The sequence below is a fragment of the Lagenorhynchus albirostris genome, chromosome 17 (genome assembly GCF_949774975.1).
Source record: "Lagenorhynchus albirostris chromosome 17, mLagAlb1.1, whole genome shotgun sequence".
Classification (NCBI taxonomy): Eukaryota; Metazoa; Chordata; class Mammalia; order Artiodactyla; family Delphinidae; genus Lagenorhynchus; species Lagenorhynchus albirostris.
In genome coordinates this window covers 81,039,719-81,055,361 of record NC_083111.1, presented here as the reverse complement: position 1 = coordinate 81,055,361, position 15,643 = coordinate 81,039,719, and the positions used below count along the sequence as shown (strand labels likewise).

The following is a 15,643-nucleotide window of genomic DNA, read 5'->3' as shown; positions in this document are numbered from 1 at the left end:
AGCAGGGTGGGGGATGTCTGTGGCTGCCTCATCCACTCGGTCCGCCTCTAGCTGGACAGTCCCGAAATGCAGATGTTCAGGCCATTGTGACCGAGTGCCCCAGCCACGTGCTTCAGAATCTGGGGGTGGGGCGGGCTTTCCAGAAGTGGGAGATGCTTCTCCTGGACAGCTGGGCTGAGCCCACCCCTCTGATCCAACACCTGAGGCCCTGTTGTCCATCCTACGGAAGGACAAACTGAGGCCCAGAAACATGGGGACTTGTGTGAGGTCGGCTTATCGGCTTCCTGCTGCTGTTCTAACCAATTACCCTAAACTCGGAAGCTTAAAACACCGGAAACTTGTTCTCTCCCAGTTCTGGAGGCCAAAAGTCTGAGATGGAAGTGTCGGCAGGGCCGTGCTCTCTCGCAGGCTGGAGGGGAGGACCCTTCTTGGTCCCTTCCGCTCTGGTGTCCCCAGGTGCTCCTAGGCTGCTGTCTCAGCACTCCAGTCTCTGCCCGTGTCTTCACACGGCCTCTCCTCTTCTGTCTCTTACTGGGAAACGTGTCAGTGGATTCAGGGCCCACCGGGTAATCAGGATGATCTCATCCCAAGATCCGTAACTTGAATACATCTGCAAAGATCCTTTTTCCACACAAGGGCACGTTCACAGGTTCTGGGTGGCTGTATCTTTTGGGGGCCACCGTTGAGCCCTCTGCGGTCAGGCAGCAAGTTCAGCTTCTCCAACAAAAGCTCTGTCTCGGGATGCTGGGAGCAGTGTGCCTCGGGCTTCTCGGGCTTGGGTCCCTACGGGGCACCCCAACGCTGGAGCCCTACCTCCCGGCCTCCATGAGGGCCGGCAGACCTCTAACCCAGCCTTCTCAGCAGGGCCTTGGGGACTCGGCCCCACCAGGAGCTCGGGGTCGGAGCGGGGGTCGGAGGGCCCTGGGACCACCCTGGCGGCCCCCACCCCCGCGGCGGCTGTGCAGCTTTGGTGAGCCGCACCGCCTCTCACACTGGCCCTGGGTCCCCGAGTGCTACCTCCCGTGGGCTCACCCCAGGGGCTGGTGTCCAGTGGGGTGAAGGCTGGGAACCACCTCGTGGTCATGGTTAGTGGGGTTCCGGCTGGAGTGTGCCATCGATCCAGGTCCTGTTCTGGAGGCTCCTGGGCCAAGCCTGCCTTTTGGGGGATTGGGGCAGAGGTGGATGGGCCTGGGCTGGGTGCGGGTGGGGGTGGGGTGCGGTGGGAGCCCTGGGAGAAGTGAATCGAGGGGGTACGGGGGAAGAGCGAAGCCAGGAGGAGTCCCCCCAGCCGGCGGCCCTGACACCTGTCCTCCACCTGGCCCTCCCCTGTGACCCCTGCGCCCCACCCCCTCCCTGGCCCTCCCGCCGCCGCCTCGGGGCTCCCTTCCTTCCGCGCCCACGCCTCTCCTCACATTAATCTGCTGCGCTCACTGCTGACCCAAGCGAAAGAGAGTTTGCCTTTTCCCCTCGCGGCAGTTTTCTGTTGGCAAAGCAAAACGATCACAGCGTGCACTCAGCCCAACCTCCCCGCGCAGCGCGAGACCGCTCTGGAAAATGAGACGTCCCTGCGTGGGGCGGGGGCGGCGGCCGGGGCGGCCCGGGCGCGTGCCGGGGAGCTCCGCGTGCACGCTGCTCAGCGCACGCCCTCAGCCCCACGCTCTCCCAAGTCCTCCCGGGCCCTCCCCGCGCTGGGCACGGGGACAAGGACAGTGTCCCGCAGCCGCCTCGGAAGCTCCCGGCCCTCACCCTCCCTCCCCGGGTGGCACATGCACGGGACACTCGCACCAGGCGGCTGCACCTTCCCAGGTATTTGTGGAGCTTGTGGATGAGCCGGCGCCGTCCCTGTCTGTGGCCCACGGCCCATCCGGGGCATCGCGACAACGGGATGTGGCTGGACCGGAAAGTGGGGGGTTTAGAGCCGTGACCGACCTGAGACATGGCCACATCTGAGGAAGGCTGAGCACATCCCAGCTTGGAACTGAGGGGGCAGAGAGCACAGGGCAGAATGGGGCTGGGGCGCTGTTACGGGGCAGGCATCTGGGAAGGGCCGGAGCCCCTAGACACATCCGGGCAGAGTGGATGGGCCGGGCAGGCGTGCGCCTTCTCACCCCCAGCCCCACTGTGCGGATCCCCACGCGCCAGCCCGTCAGGGCAGCCCGCTGCCACTGGGGAGAGGACTCGGCCCAGGTGGGCCCTCAGGGCATAGCCCCTCTCCCAGCCTGGACGGACCCCTGGCACACACGGAGAAGCCCCTCAGCCGCCTGCTTCACTCCTGGGCTGGGCCAGGCGCTCACACAACCCCAGGCTGATGTCGTGTGTAGCGGGACTCACCCTCGGGTGCCAGACAGGCCACTGCCAGCTTGTTCTGAGTCCTGCCCCCACGGGGGTGCAGTATTGCCCTCATGCTGGGGGTCAGGCCACGACTGACCGCCGGGGGTCCTGCCAGGCCCAGAGTCGTGTCCATGACCTCATCCCCAAGGCCTCCTGGAGCCAGCCCAGGACTCCGCCTTTGGCCAACTCAGCCATCCAGGGACACTAGGGAGATGCCAGGGAGACTGGGTGGGCCGTGTGCTGTATGCTGTGTGCTGAGGTGTGCTGGACACAGGGTGGCAGTACTCTCGGCGTCCGGGAACAGCTGAAACGTGTGGGCAGAGCCTCCGCTGGCCCTGTGGGACGCCGGTTGGTCTGTGCCCCACGCTCAGCACCTACTTTCCCATCTGGAAAGTGGGTTCACTGCTTCCTGGAGAGCTGGAGTTCCCCTCGATGCCCAGCCCCACCTGGCCCAGGGGAGCAAAGGCCCTGGCTTGCCTGAGGGCCGGGAGGCAGGCCACTTGTGCAGGGCAAGGGAGGGGCTGGGAAGGCCCTGGTGGGGCGTGCACCACCGGCTGTCCGCATGGGGAGGGTCTGGTCCTTGGCAAGGGGCCCTCCCCACCTGCCTGGGGCGAGAAGCAGGTAGCAGCTCCGTGCCCAGTCCCAGCCCCTCTTGGGTCCAGATCGGCTGCTGGAAGCAGGCAAGTTGCTGAGTCCTGGACAGGACCTGCCAGCCCTGTCGTCCCCGATTAGCGGGTAATGCTTCCTTGATGCACAGTTTTATTAATCAAATTAGTAAGTGCAGAGGTGACCTTGGCCGGTTCTGCTGAGAGGGGCATTCTCCCAGGAGGGGCAGGTGGGTCGGGGAGGGACGCACCTGGATGCCCTGTCCCTAGGCTCCGGCAGGTGGCGCAGCCCTGCCATCCCACTCCGAAAGCTGCATGCCCTCATCACACCCACTTACCCATTCCCTCACACTCTCACCGCCCCCCCCCCCCCCCCCCCCGTCCACTCACTCCCCTGCCCCAGTAATGCTAAAGAAGGTGGTGGATGGCAGGGGCCAGGGCTGCCTGGCCCCCCCACAGGGTTGCTCCTGCCTGGGGACCTCACAGAGGGGACAGGGATGATGCCCGGAGACGGGGGTGGCTGGGCCTTGGTCTGCAGGGGGGCTTCCTTGCTCTCCTGGGTCTGCTGCTCGCCCTTCCCCAAACCTGCACTGCACTTAAGCGGGCAGCGGCTGCCCCCTGGTGGCCACTGGGACCCCTGCCCCCCCCAACCCTGCCTAGGGCTGCAGGCGGCCCCCCGTCCCACCTCTCACTCCTCTTTTTGGGGCCAGATCCTGAGCCACACCACCGCGGGACCCAGGAGAGTGTGGCCGCCGTGGTCTCTGGGGGCCGTCCACCAGTACGCATGGCTGGGGGGGAACACTGAAGGCTCACGGTCTGAGGAGCCCAGTTCAGTGCCAAAGGGGCTGGGGAGGAGTCCAAGGGGGCTAGAGTGGGCTGGGGGCACCCCTCAGTGCTGGGCTCAGGTGCAGGAGGATGAAACGGCCCCGCAGACACCTGCCCGAGGCTGGAGCAGGGGCCTCGGACGCCCAGGCTCGACTGCAGGGCGAGGACAGGTGGGGCAGAGCCTGGCAGGATGGGGTGGGGCCTGGCGGGGTGAGGGCGGAGACAGGGTGAGGGCGGGTGGAGCTTGGCCAGATGGGAAGTGAGGGCGGGAGATGGGCCTGGCTGGCAGCTTGGTAAAGGACTGGACTGCAGGTGCAGGGCTGGGATCAGATCTAGGCCCTCGACGCAGAAGGGGTCAGGATGAGGGAACAGGAGGGACGGAAGCAGGGATGGGTCCCCGTTCTGTCCACGGAGGGACAGTAAAAGGTGTTGCAGTAGTTGGCCTTGGCTGGGACCCCGATCAGATGGGAGGCAGTGCTGTGGGCACTCCAGGCTGCTGTGTGGAGGGAGGGGCAGGGCGGGAAGGTAGCTGAGCCTTCTCCAGCCTGTTGGGCGCCAGGTGGGCCACCGGGAGGGGTGCCCAGAAGGAATCACTGGGGGCCAAACAGAAGCTTGGCTTGGGGCGCAGCCAGTCCTGAGGGAGGGTGTGGACAAGATATGGCATGCTGGGGGGGGCGGGGGGATGGGGAGAGCTCAGCTGAGGGGCCTCAGGAGCCCAGCACAGGGGGCAGGGGGCATCTGGGCTGCAGGGACCCGCTGGCAACACGTCACCCCAGCCTGCCTGGCTCTCTGGGGACGGCTCCTTCAGGATCCAAGAAGGGCAGCCGGACACGCCCACCCGGGAAGCTGCCCTCAAGTGGGCACCCGGGGCGCAGGAGGACAGGGCAGCCCAGGGGCAGCCTCCTGGCACTTGGGAGTTGGGGTCCAGAGGCGACTGTGACACTTCCCGTATGGGGGGGGCAGCACCTGGCCCACATCACTGGGCTCGGACACACCTCATCTCACAATGTCTTTAATGGGCAGCTCTGGGCACTGGGTGGGGCAGCAAACTGGCCCGAAGGTGCTCTGGGGTCAGGAAGGCGTGCATGGGGTCCTCACTCCCAGTCAGCTGGAGCCTGTGCTGGGGCTGGGGTGTGGGGAGAGCTGGCCCCTCACTGCCGGCCTGGGCAGCCCGGCTCAGGGGTGTGGGGCTGGGGACAGCCTCCTTCCAGCCTTGCCCCTCTTGGCCTTGCGGTTCCAGCCAAGGAGGGGCCTGGGGCTGGCTTGTGCGGGCCCTGGTGTCTCCCAGCCACACTCCTTCTGGCTCCTCAGAAGCGCCCCCAGGGCTGGCCAGCGGTCCCCCTGTGTTCAGGATGGAAATGGGTATCGGTCGGCACCCTGGCCTGGCCTGCTTGTGGCCAGCCTGGTGAGTGCGACAGGGACGAGCTGGGTGGTATTCAGGGGGCACATGGCGGGGTCCCTGGGAGGGCGGCCATGCAGCAGGGCACCCCGGGGCCTCCAGGAGGGTGGAGGCCAGCTGAGGGGTGGGCTGGGGCCTTGTCAAGGGCAGGAGCTGCTACCAGGTGGAGGCCGCAGCATAGGCGGCTGCTGCCTGGAAGGTCACCCGAGTGCCCTCCTGGCATCTGCGGATGTTGGGGGCTTGGCGGAAGGCCCAGGGCCGGGGCGGGACAAGGAGTTAGGGACCACCCCCCCAGGGCCCCGGGGCTCACCGAGCCAGGCGGCTCGGCACCAGGCAGCAGCGTCAGCACCTGCAGGCTCACGCCCTCGTCGCCCACGCCCTTCAGCTGGGCTACCACATCTGCATGCTTCCACCACCTGCACGGCTGCCCGTTCACTGACACGATGTAGTCACCCTCCTTCAGGCCGGCCGCCTGCAGGGAGGCGGGGAGAGTCCCGCGGGCACCCCTCCACCTCTGGCCAGTCCCATCTTCCCCCTTCCCGCAGTCAGCCCCGGGGCGGGGCCCCTTACCGCGGCCCGGCCCCCTGGAACGACAGCCGCGATGAGGACGGGCGCGTCGCCCCGCAGCGTGAAGCCGAAGCCGCCCTCTCCTCGGGCCACGTGGATGGGCCCTGCCAGCCGCCAGCGGTTCCTGGCTGAGAACACGGACAGGGGCCCCTGGGGGCGGCCAGAGGTCAGAGGTCAGAGGCCTGGCTGGGCTGCCGCCCTCGGGGGAGCCCCGGCCTGGAGCACCCTCGCCCCGATCTCCACATTTGGGGACAGAAACCAGCAGGGTCTGCAAGGGGGCCGGGCAGGGTTGGGCCGCCATCGAGGGCCTGCCTGAGAACGCAGGGCAGAGCCGAGGTGGGGGTGGCCTGGGAGGTGCTCACCAGACGATGGAAGATGTCAGCCACCTTCACCCGGGAGAAGCTGGGCGCCCTGCCCTCCGGCCTCCGCTGCGTCTTAGCTGAAAGGGAGAAGGGGGAGGGAGGGCGTGGCTGAGCCCAAGGCTCTCGGCCCCAGAACCCTGGGAAGCAGCCGGGTGCGGCTCGGCCAGAGCGGAGTGGGTGACCCGAATGCAGCCCGTGCACACCGGCCCCTCTGTGGGCCACCAGCAGGAGGAGCCCCGGGGGGTGGTTCTTGGGGGTCCCAGGTGCAGGAAGAGGGGGGCGTGGAGCTGCCGTCGCGGCTCCCCCGCCAAGTGCCCCGCTCCTCCTTCCAGGGCCCATAGCTCTGTGGCAAATGGCTGTTGCTCGCCAGGAGGCCTCCGCCCCCCGCCCCCCTGGGGCCAGGACACACCCACCCAAGGGGCTTGGCTGCTCACGCCGAACGTCAGGGGCCTCGGCGGCCTCACAGAAGTCGTCCTCGAGGTCGAGTTCCGAGTACTTGGCCAGAGAGCGCCGCAGCGCCTGGGCCAGCACGACCTGCAGCAGGTCCACCCTGCGCAGGGCCCGGCACACGGCATGCAGCCGCAGGGCCTCCTCCTGACCCAGGATGGCCCGCTTCAGGTGGGCCTTGCCTGCACGGGACAGAGCTGTCACACGCTGCCTGCCTGGCCCTTCCAGGCTGGGCCCCAGCTCCCCCACCACCAGGTGCTGCGAGAGGAGGGCAAGCGAGGGCTTCTGGGCTCATCCTGAGGGCCCGACGGCAGGTCTGAGCCGTGAAAGAACTGCCGCCGTGTGTAGCTCGTCCCCCCTGCCCCCGCCCCCTCCCGACGCCGCCCGCACTGCTGGGGCCCCTGCTCCGGGCGAGCTGGGGACCCCACCCGCCAGCGCCGGGGCATCAGGGCTGGGGATGACAGGGTGGAGTGGGTCATTCACGCCCGCGGAGGCCCCAGCGCCCCGCCCCTCCCTCAGCCGCCTCACCCAGCTTCCGGCGGTCCTCCTGCTCCTGGGGCAGGGCGGGGCCCCGGGGCTCAGACGAGGCCGGGAGCCCGAGGAAGATCTGCTCGAGGGCTGGAAGCTCCGCCTCCGCCACCGCTGTGGGTCAGAGAGGGCGGTGAGGCGCCGGCGGGGCCCTGCCGGCACACGGGCATGCGGGGCGGGGCACTCACGGGCGCCGTCACACAGGGCCAGGGCCGCGTGGTAGTGGGCCAGGGCGCGGAAGTACTCGGCCTTCACGTGCACCAGGGTGGTCCAGGGGAAGGGCACGTAGTCCTGGACGGGCGGCTGGGCCATGGTCTGAAGCACCAGCCGGTACTCGGCCGCCACCTGCTGGCGCACACGGCAGGATGGTGGGGCCTCCCGCGAGCCCAGCGGCCTGGGCCCCCACCTCTCCCCAAACTCCCAGCGGCCCTGCCCCATGCCAGGCTGAGCTCAGGGGCAGGGCCCCGGTTCCTGCCCTGATTGGTGTTGCCCCAGAGGCGAGGACTCAGGACTTCGGGGTTGACAGCCGGCTCTGGGGCCCTACAGGAGGCCCTGTACCCGCCCCCCGCCCAGATCCTGGCTCTGCTCCTAAGCTCCGGCCGGCACCCTCGACCCAGGCCCTGCTGCTCACTGAGACACCGCAGCTTGGCCGGGCTCCCCGCCCTCACCTGGGCGGCCTCCTGAGCCAGGTGGAGCTGGGCCAGGCAGTCACGGGGAGCCACGGGAGCCTGCAGCAAGAGGCCCTCGAAGACGCACTCCTGGGCCTGGGCGGTCATGAGCTGCTCCAGCATGGAGAGTGAGGCGGGGCTCATGTCGGGGCTGGGTGCGTGGGAGAAGTTCTCCCTCAGGAGGCTGAAGGCCCCTGCGGAGGGGAGGGGGCTCAGGGTGGCACGGCGGGGCCACCCCACCCCCACCCCGTGTGCTCGGCCCTGGTTGGGGAACATCCTCTGCGCCCCACAGAGGGCCTGTGCGTGTGACCCCTCGGGCTAGGGGGCCATCGTACTGGGCCCCTAGCTCTGGCCGCAGAGAAGGCTCTGCCCCTCACGCCTGGAAGCGAGGACCACGCAGGCACAGCTGGGGGGCCAGCCCTGGGCGGCTCTCACCCGCGGCCCTCTGAAAGGCCTCCACAGCACAGCTGGTGCCCTCGGGGCAGGAGCGGTCCTGGCGAGCCCCGATCTGGGTGTGGAGGGCGCCGATGTTGAAGAGCACGCTGCCCTTCTCGAAGGCCAGGGCCCGCTGCTGGGCCGGAACCCCCGTCAGCGAGTCATACCTGCAGGGTCGGGTCAGGCTGGGCAGAGCCCTCACGAGAAGCCAAGGTCTCAGAAGCGGCCGCCGCCCCCGCCCAGCCCCGCCCCTACCAGTGGAACAGCAGCCCCAGGCTCCTGGCAGGGGTGACAAAGCGCGCCTCCTGGAAACACAGCTGATTGTAGTAGGCCGTGAGCAGCTCCAGGCCCGCCTCGCTCCGGCTAGGGGTCCGCGCGGCCTGCCGGGTGGAAGTCAGCAGGGTCCCACGGCCCCAGCCCACCTCATGGCATGCACACCGCCCTGGGAATCCCCTTGAATGCCACAGCCCCAGGAGAGCATCCCAGGGCCTAGGGGTAGACACGGTCACACCTGCCCTCCTGGGGGCTGCTGTGGACCACGTGCCACTCCAGGAGACTGTGCAGGGCATTGGGGCAAGAGACCCAGGCAGGGTCCCTGGGGTGGGGACAGGCACAGAGTAGCCATTCCCAAAGGGCCAGCAGCACCGAGCCTGTGTCTTCTCACCTATGGACTGGGAGGCACCCACCCACCTGCCGCAGGTCCTCCAGCTCCCGGATTTCAGCCTCGTAGGAAGCACTGTCCTCTCCAAAGTGCCCTGAGATCAGCTCCTGATTCGAAGGGACAGGCGCTGGGCTTCCCTGAAGTCTCCCAGCCCGACGCGGGTGAAGACCCGAAGCGAGGGGAGGCCCTGGTCTACACACTGACATGGGTGCCCCCCACCACAGATATGGGGCCTGGAGACTTGGTGATGTTTCTACTTGAATTCCCTCATTAACCCCACGAGGCAAGTGACCTGCCACTTGACAGGCAAGGACACTGAGGCCGAGAGGCGAGGCACCTTTCTGCCGGCCTGGCCAGAGTGGCGAGCTAGCCAGGGCAGCCGGGCTCACGAGCCCCAACAAGGCCCCAGGAACCAGCGGGTTTTCTCAGCACAGGCTCTGACTGGAAGAGGTGGCCCCCGCCAGAGGGACCCTCAGAGTGAGAGTCGGGACCCTGCAGCCGTCTTGGGGCCTCCAGTTCTGCTGACACCCATCCCAGGGTGCGTGCCTGTCTGCAAAGCCCACCCAATCCAAATCCCCCATAGCCTGGGGAGGCCAAGTGGCTCCAGGGCAGACCCCCTCCTCTCTGGGCCTCAGAGTCTTCATCTCTGTGAGACGGCTGGACCAGGAAGCCCCAAAGACCCCTCCGAGCCCAGGGCGCACAGGCCAGCACTCACCTTCAGGGGCGTGGCCCAGTCTAGCTGCTTGGTCTCCTTCAGCCCCAGGGGGATCATGGGGACAGTGATACCTTCGCTAGAACCAGAAGGATCGAGTCTGGGCTCTAAGGCTGGACTCTGCTGTCCCCAGTGGCCACGCAGTCCACCCGCTACCACTCCCGCCCCACGGGACACGCCTCTCCTCTGATTATGGTACATGTCCTTGCACACCACACACGTCCCACCACGCCCTGTCCTGGATCACATCCTCCCACACACACACACACACACACACACACACACGTGGTGGGTGCTGTTCTGCGCACGCGTGCACACACACCTCTGGGGCTGGTCGGCGTCCACGTTGCCATCGAGCCCCTCCAACTCCTCCTTCAGCAGCTGCAGGCTCGAGTTGACGTAGCTCAGCTCCAGGGCCACAGTCTCCCTCACCCGGGCATTGCTGGTGGCTCTAGGGGAGGCCAGGCTGACGTGAAGCCCTAGCCCTGCAGGCGGCCCCACGCCCCTGGGCTTCGCTGCAGCCCCTGCCCTAGCCTTAGCTCTGGAGCCTGCTCCCACAGTGATGTGCTGACGGGCCCAGCCCCCTTGGGGGGCAGCAGTGGGGTCCAGGGCCCGCCAGATGACCTCCCCCTTCTCTGCAAGCCCCCGTGGTTCATGCAGACTCCTGTCCACGCGGGTATGTCGTGACTCTGGCCCAAGCACGTCTCCTTGGTCCCTGAGCTTCCAGGGCGTAAGTGTCCTCCACCACCTCTCGCGCCCCCCAGGACACAGCTCAGCCTGCCCTCCACAGCGAATGGAAGCCAACTTCCCTGGAGGGGCGGGGATCAGACCCTCTCTGTGCCTGCCAGTGGGGCCACAGGTCCAGGAAGGCAGGGCTGGCCCTACAGATGGGAGGGACAGGGGGCCAGGGCTGCTAAGGAAAAGGAGTGGCCCAGGCCCAGCCGAGCCCCGCCCTGGGGCTGGTTCTGCACTCACTGGCAGTCTGCACTCAAGCAGGCCAGGCCTCCTCCCTGGGCCTCGGGCCATCACCAGTAGAACTGGCGTGTGTGAAGGTCAGCACACAGCTGCTGGTCACCATGTGCATCTCAAAGGCTCCCACACTGCACAGCGGTGGGGACATCCCCTCAAGCCCTGCTCCAGTCCCGCACGGAACAGAACTCGGCTGGCCCTGAGCCTGCCCTTGCCAGTTTGGGCCACCAAGGTGGGGGCCTGAGTCACCTGTGAGGGTCTCAGCTGAGCGGCATGACTGCCCCAGACCCCAGTGGGAGGCCCAGCCCTGCCTCTCAGGAGCCTGAATGGGAGGCCACGGTCACGGAATCACATGTGGACCACAAGACCAGGCACCCACCTGGGTCACTGCCCTGCCCCGGGATGCACCTGCCTCGCAGGGGCCTCGGGGAACACGGCACTGTTTTCCCACGGGTCGGCCGGCGGCAGGTGTCCCAGGCAGCCAGCACGCACCTGTACAGGTTCTCGGCGCCCGTCCGCATCCTCAGCTCCCTGTTGATCTGCTGGTGGATCTGGGCCCTGCGGCTCTGCAGGCAGCCGTGCTGCGAATTTGCCAGGAGGTCACAGCCCTGCCGAGAGGCCACAGGTTACGGGGGCCGGGCCAGCAAGGACATGGCAGGGGGGGATGTGGCTGGGACTGGGGCCCCGGGAAGAATCTGGGCCTGTCCGGTGTGGCTCTGGGTCTCAGCAGCCCAGCCTGGAGCTCCCACCGGGAGATGGCCAATTACTCACCACACATCCTCCTGCACTTTTGAATTCCTTCTGTAACCCCCACGACCCATCCCGCCCACACAATTATGCCAGGCCACACACGTTTAATTGGAGGGGATGCCCAGCCGGCTCCCGCTGGGGCGCTAACGGAGAGGAGGCTCCCCTGGGCCACGCTGAACATTGCCGGGCTCCGTCCCAAACCGCAGGCCCAGGGTCCCTCTGCTCACAGGCAGCAGGCCAGGCCTCCCAACGGCCACCATCCGAAGTGCCTCTGCGCGGGTTCTGTACTGCATATGGGCCACCTGCCAGCCTGCCCACGTCCCGGGCCCCAAGCAGGGAGCCCTGCGGCAGGTTCCGAGGGCGAGAGGCTTCCTCTGGTGAGGGGAGGGGCTTCAGGGCCCCAGTGGGAGTGGTGCTGCCACAGCTCCTCCTGGCCATTTAAGGACCTCCCGTCTGGGTCGGTCACCAGCCCAAGAGTTGGGAAGGATTTCTCAGAACGTACTTCCTTGGGCAACGTCCTCTCAGGCTCAGGTGATCACCTGGCCCCCAAACGGAGCAGGGACGGGAACACGGTGCCTCCCAGGACCCTGCCCTGATGGCACAGACAGGGGAAGTTTTATTCATGCGGGGCTGACGCTGGCCTCCCTACAATGGCCACTGTCTTCCGCAAATCTGAGGAAGCATGCCCCCACTGTCACACACAGGGCAGTTTCCCACCTTCTGGGGGCTCTAGTTTGTCCCAGCCCTGTGCAGGGGGCACCCTAAAGAAGGTCTCACGCCCTTGCACAGACAAGGCTCCTGGTGCATAGCCACCTTGGATTATGGCCCAACATCTCATCCACACTCCAGTATTCTCAGGAGAGATCAATCAGGGAAGACTTCCTGCAGGAGGAGGCATTCTTCTGGGACTTGAAGGATAGAAGGCTTCAAGGTAACTGGGGAGAGGGGACTTGTCCACATTGAACAATGGGAGAAAGAGCAATCAACTTGGAGGACTCCCTTCTGTGGGACCCTGGGCAGGCCCTCATCTGTAGATGGGAAGGGGGCTGGTGTCAGGGTGGCACCAGGATGGAACAAGACAAAACACGGCTCTCCTCTCTCCGCTCTGCTTGTTGAGTGTCTGTCTTCCCACTGGCCTGCGCCTCTTCTCCGTGGTGCCTCCCATACCCACTTGGAGCAAAAGGGAATGAGCAGAGGATGTGAGCAGTCTCCCCTCCAGGAGGCCTGAGAATTTGGGGACAGAGGGGCAGGCCACAGCCGAAGCTACATCCCTATCCCTCTGAAGGTCCAACTGCAAAGCTCCAGCAGGTTCTAAGGGTTCTGGGTGAGCAGCACAGCTGTCTGCCTGGGGAGGGGTGGTCCACGTGCCAGGCAGAGACCTCCAGCCCTGCAGGGCTGTCCTCATCAACACAGTTCGTTTGTCTCCAATGTCAAGTGCTCCCCGAGAGATGTGTTGGAGGCGGGAGACCACGGCCTCTGAGCCAGGGCCCCCTCTGAGCTCCGCAGCCAGCACCCCTATGGCCTTGTGACCCTAACGCTCCCTCCAGAAGGCAGGTTGGCTGTGTGACCTGGATGGGAGGTGTGCCTATGGCCCAGTCCGCAGTGCTGGGCGGGCTGAGAGCCACCCTCACCCCCATTTCTGCACCAGGTGGTAAAGGGATGTACCACCTCGCCCACCTGTGGATGAACCTCCACTCCGACGGAGAAGAGGGGCAACCCCCCACACCCTCCCTGCAATGGCCCTGATGGCATGGGTCTAGCGGATCCCCCAGAAGCCCAGGAGGAAATGGCACGGGCAGTGTCCAGAACTGGCTACGTGTGGGGGCAACTATGCCAGCACAGGCCTGGGAACAATCAGCAAGATGGTCAGCAGGGCCAGGCCTCACACCGTTGTGGGTGCAGGTGCCACCTACGCTTGGTGGCACCTGACTGAAAACCCTTGGGGACTTGGATGCCCAAGGCCTGGCATAAACACTGGGGCAGCCTCTTGCTGACCATCTGGGGACAACTGGGCTCCCGGGCTGCAGAGGGAGGCAGCCAGAGCACCCTCTCCTTCCCAGGCACAGACTCGAATGTCTCCACACCCCCTCCCTTCCAGAGCTTCCCCAGTCGTCCTGGAAATGGTCCACAGTCCACAGCGCGTGGGGTCGGGGATTTCAGGAGGGGGCAGAGGTGCGGGTAGGTGAGGAGGGACAAACCACCTAGCTGGGCAATCCTCCAGCCATTTCCTGTACCCACGAGGCTTCAGCCACCTGTTGCTAAAAGTTTCATTAAACACAGAGCTGGGTGCCCAGGGCAAAGCTGAACAGCCCTAGGAGAGAGAGGGCAAAGCTAGAAAAGGAGGAATGATGGGCACCAGGAACAAACACTAGGGCCACGGGCTGTCACTGACCAGAGCCCAACACCTGTCACAGAAGGGGGTCCTGAAGCGTTGGAGAAAACCAAGAGGTGGACTTGCACTCCCACCTTTTCCTGGTCGACACAGGAGGGGTCCCCAAACGGGCTAGAGAGGAGCCCAGCAAAGGCAGACAGCTGGGCTCTGGCTCCGCACCGGGCCCCAGTTTCCCCAGCGATAAGCCCACCTTGCCTCTAGGGGCGAGCGAGATGCGGGGTTCGCCCCGGAGTCTAGCGGCGCGCTCGGACGGGAGAAGCCAGCGCCGACCCGGCAGTCCCGCGCCCGCCGGAGTCAGATGGCGACAGGAGCACGTCGGGTCTGGCACCCCACCTCCCGGCGCCCCCCGCCCTGGGGCACTCCCACCTTGCGGACGCTGCCCGCCGCCTGCAGCCGGGCGCTCTCCTCGCCGGCGCCCGCACCGTCCGGCCTCCCCTCAGGGACCATTGCCGCCCGCCGTTCGGGCCGCGCCCGCCTGGAAGCCAACGCTGGCGCAGGAACCCCGGGCGCACGGGATGCCGCACTGCCCTCTCCCGGAGGGGGTGGGAGGGGTGGCCCAGTCGGCTGGAGGGGCGGGGCGCTGGGCGCCGAGCGTGCGAAACTTTCCGCTGCCCAATCGGCGGCAGCGGAGACTCCGACGGACAGCAGCCTTGGCCAACCAGGGTGCGAGGGAGGTGGGTCCGCGGCCAGGCCCTGCCCTCCCGCTCCCGCGGAGCCCCGGGGGAATGCGGTCGCCCCTGGCAACCGCCGGCCGGCGGATAAGGGAAAAACACTGCGCCGCGCAGGGCCCCGGGCTGCGCGGGTTTCACCCGCACCGGCTGGGGGGCCTCCGCGGGGCTAGTCCGAAAACATCCGCAATGGGGTTAACGGTTTTGCTGGCGCGAGCGCCCGTGCAGCTCTTAAGGTCCGCTTTCCTGTCTCCGCGCGGATACCCAGGCTCCGGCCTGGCCCCAGTGAGGTGCCATGGTCGGCCGTCCATTGTCACACCTCCAGAACCCGCTTCCAGAACCTTCCTCTGGAGCCCACACCCCAGAATCCTCCTCCAGAACCCACCTCCACAACCTGCTCCCAGTATCATCTTGCTTTCACAACCTACTTCTAGAACTGACTTGCCTCCAGGACCAGCCTGCTTCCAGAATTGGACTCTTTCCGTAACCTGCTCTCCCTGCAGGGTTGCCCCAGCGATGTGCCTCTGTCCAGGTCCTGTCATAATTTCTCTAGTTATGGTGACTCTGCAATGCACTCAAATTTCATGTGGGGCTCACCTCACCTAAGACCACACCGTTTGTAGGGGCAGGAACACCAGAGTAATAAGTAGCCCTAGTTTATCAAGTTCCGATAAAGTTCCGGCTTGTCCGTCCTCACCATCTCCCCTCCGTGCAGAGCCCTAGGCTCCTTCTCTCCAAACGTGTGCGCCTGATCCGGCAGTTCCCCAGTGCTAAGTCCTGTAAACTAAGCTCCTTGGCCCACCCTGGCCATCTGCAACAATAACAACTCCAAAATAAGGTAATTGTTAACTCCTGGGAAAATAAAAAGTAACCACAGAATGTAACCTGACCCGGCTGTGTATTTCAGGATGTCCTGGCATCTTGACCTCAGGACCATTATAACGAGTTTCTGTTAGGAAGAGGGGAGAGGGAAGAGTGAAGAAGTGGGTGAGAGAAGCTGAAGCTTCATCCTCCTGAGGCAAAGTCGGTAGGTAAGGCCTCAGTTAGAAAACAGAGTTCCGGATGCAGAAGTATGTTGTTCGGAACTGTGGAGTTCAATACCAAATCGGCAGCTCAAAGAGTTACAAGAGGTCGCCCCTGGGGAGGGCGGTAGGGCACTGGAGGAGGCTCCTGTTCGGCTAATCGGGTCTTGTAGAGCTAAGGTTGGTGAAACTCTGCACCTTCTATAACAAAGCAATCCCAAAGCTTCGTTTTGGAAGAGTGGATGTCTAGAAATGGACAACAAAAAACATCCAAAATGAAAGGTAACCATTGGAAGTGAAAA

General features: G+C 65.6%; 1 protein-coding gene across 7 annotated transcripts; it reads right to left on the bottom strand.

Annotated features, from left to right (window-relative positions):
- Positions 1–4,757: 4,757 nt before the first annotated feature.
- On the bottom strand, positions 4,758–14,179 carry RHPN1 (rhophilin Rho GTPase binding protein 1). 7 transcript variants are annotated; one of them, XM_060127526.1, is made up of 15 exons: positions 14,018–14,176; positions 11,002–11,117; positions 9,863–9,991; positions 9,544–9,619; positions 8,858–8,935; positions 8,423–8,547; positions 8,168–8,352; positions 7,733–7,926; positions 7,253–7,412; positions 7,065–7,178; positions 6,503–6,718; positions 6,090–6,166; positions 5,731–5,877; positions 5,471–5,632; positions 4,758–5,102 (listed from the first exon to the last, which is right to left on the bottom strand). In XM_060127526.1, the coding sequence occupies exons 1-15, from the start codon at positions 14,096–14,098 to the stop codon at positions 4,938–4,940; spliced, it is 2,025 nt and encodes a 674-aa protein (XP_059983509.1). In that variant the 5' UTR covers positions 14,099–14,176; the 3' UTR covers positions 4,758–4,937. The 7 variants fall into 7 exon arrangements, with proteins under 7 accessions (XP_059983509.1, XP_059983511.1, XP_059983510.1 ...); XM_060127528.1 differs by having other exon boundaries at positions 5,510–5,632; XM_060127527.1 differs by having other exon boundaries at positions 7,253–7,409; positions 8,168–8,334.
- Between the last annotated feature and the right edge of the window lie 1,464 nt (positions 14,180–15,643).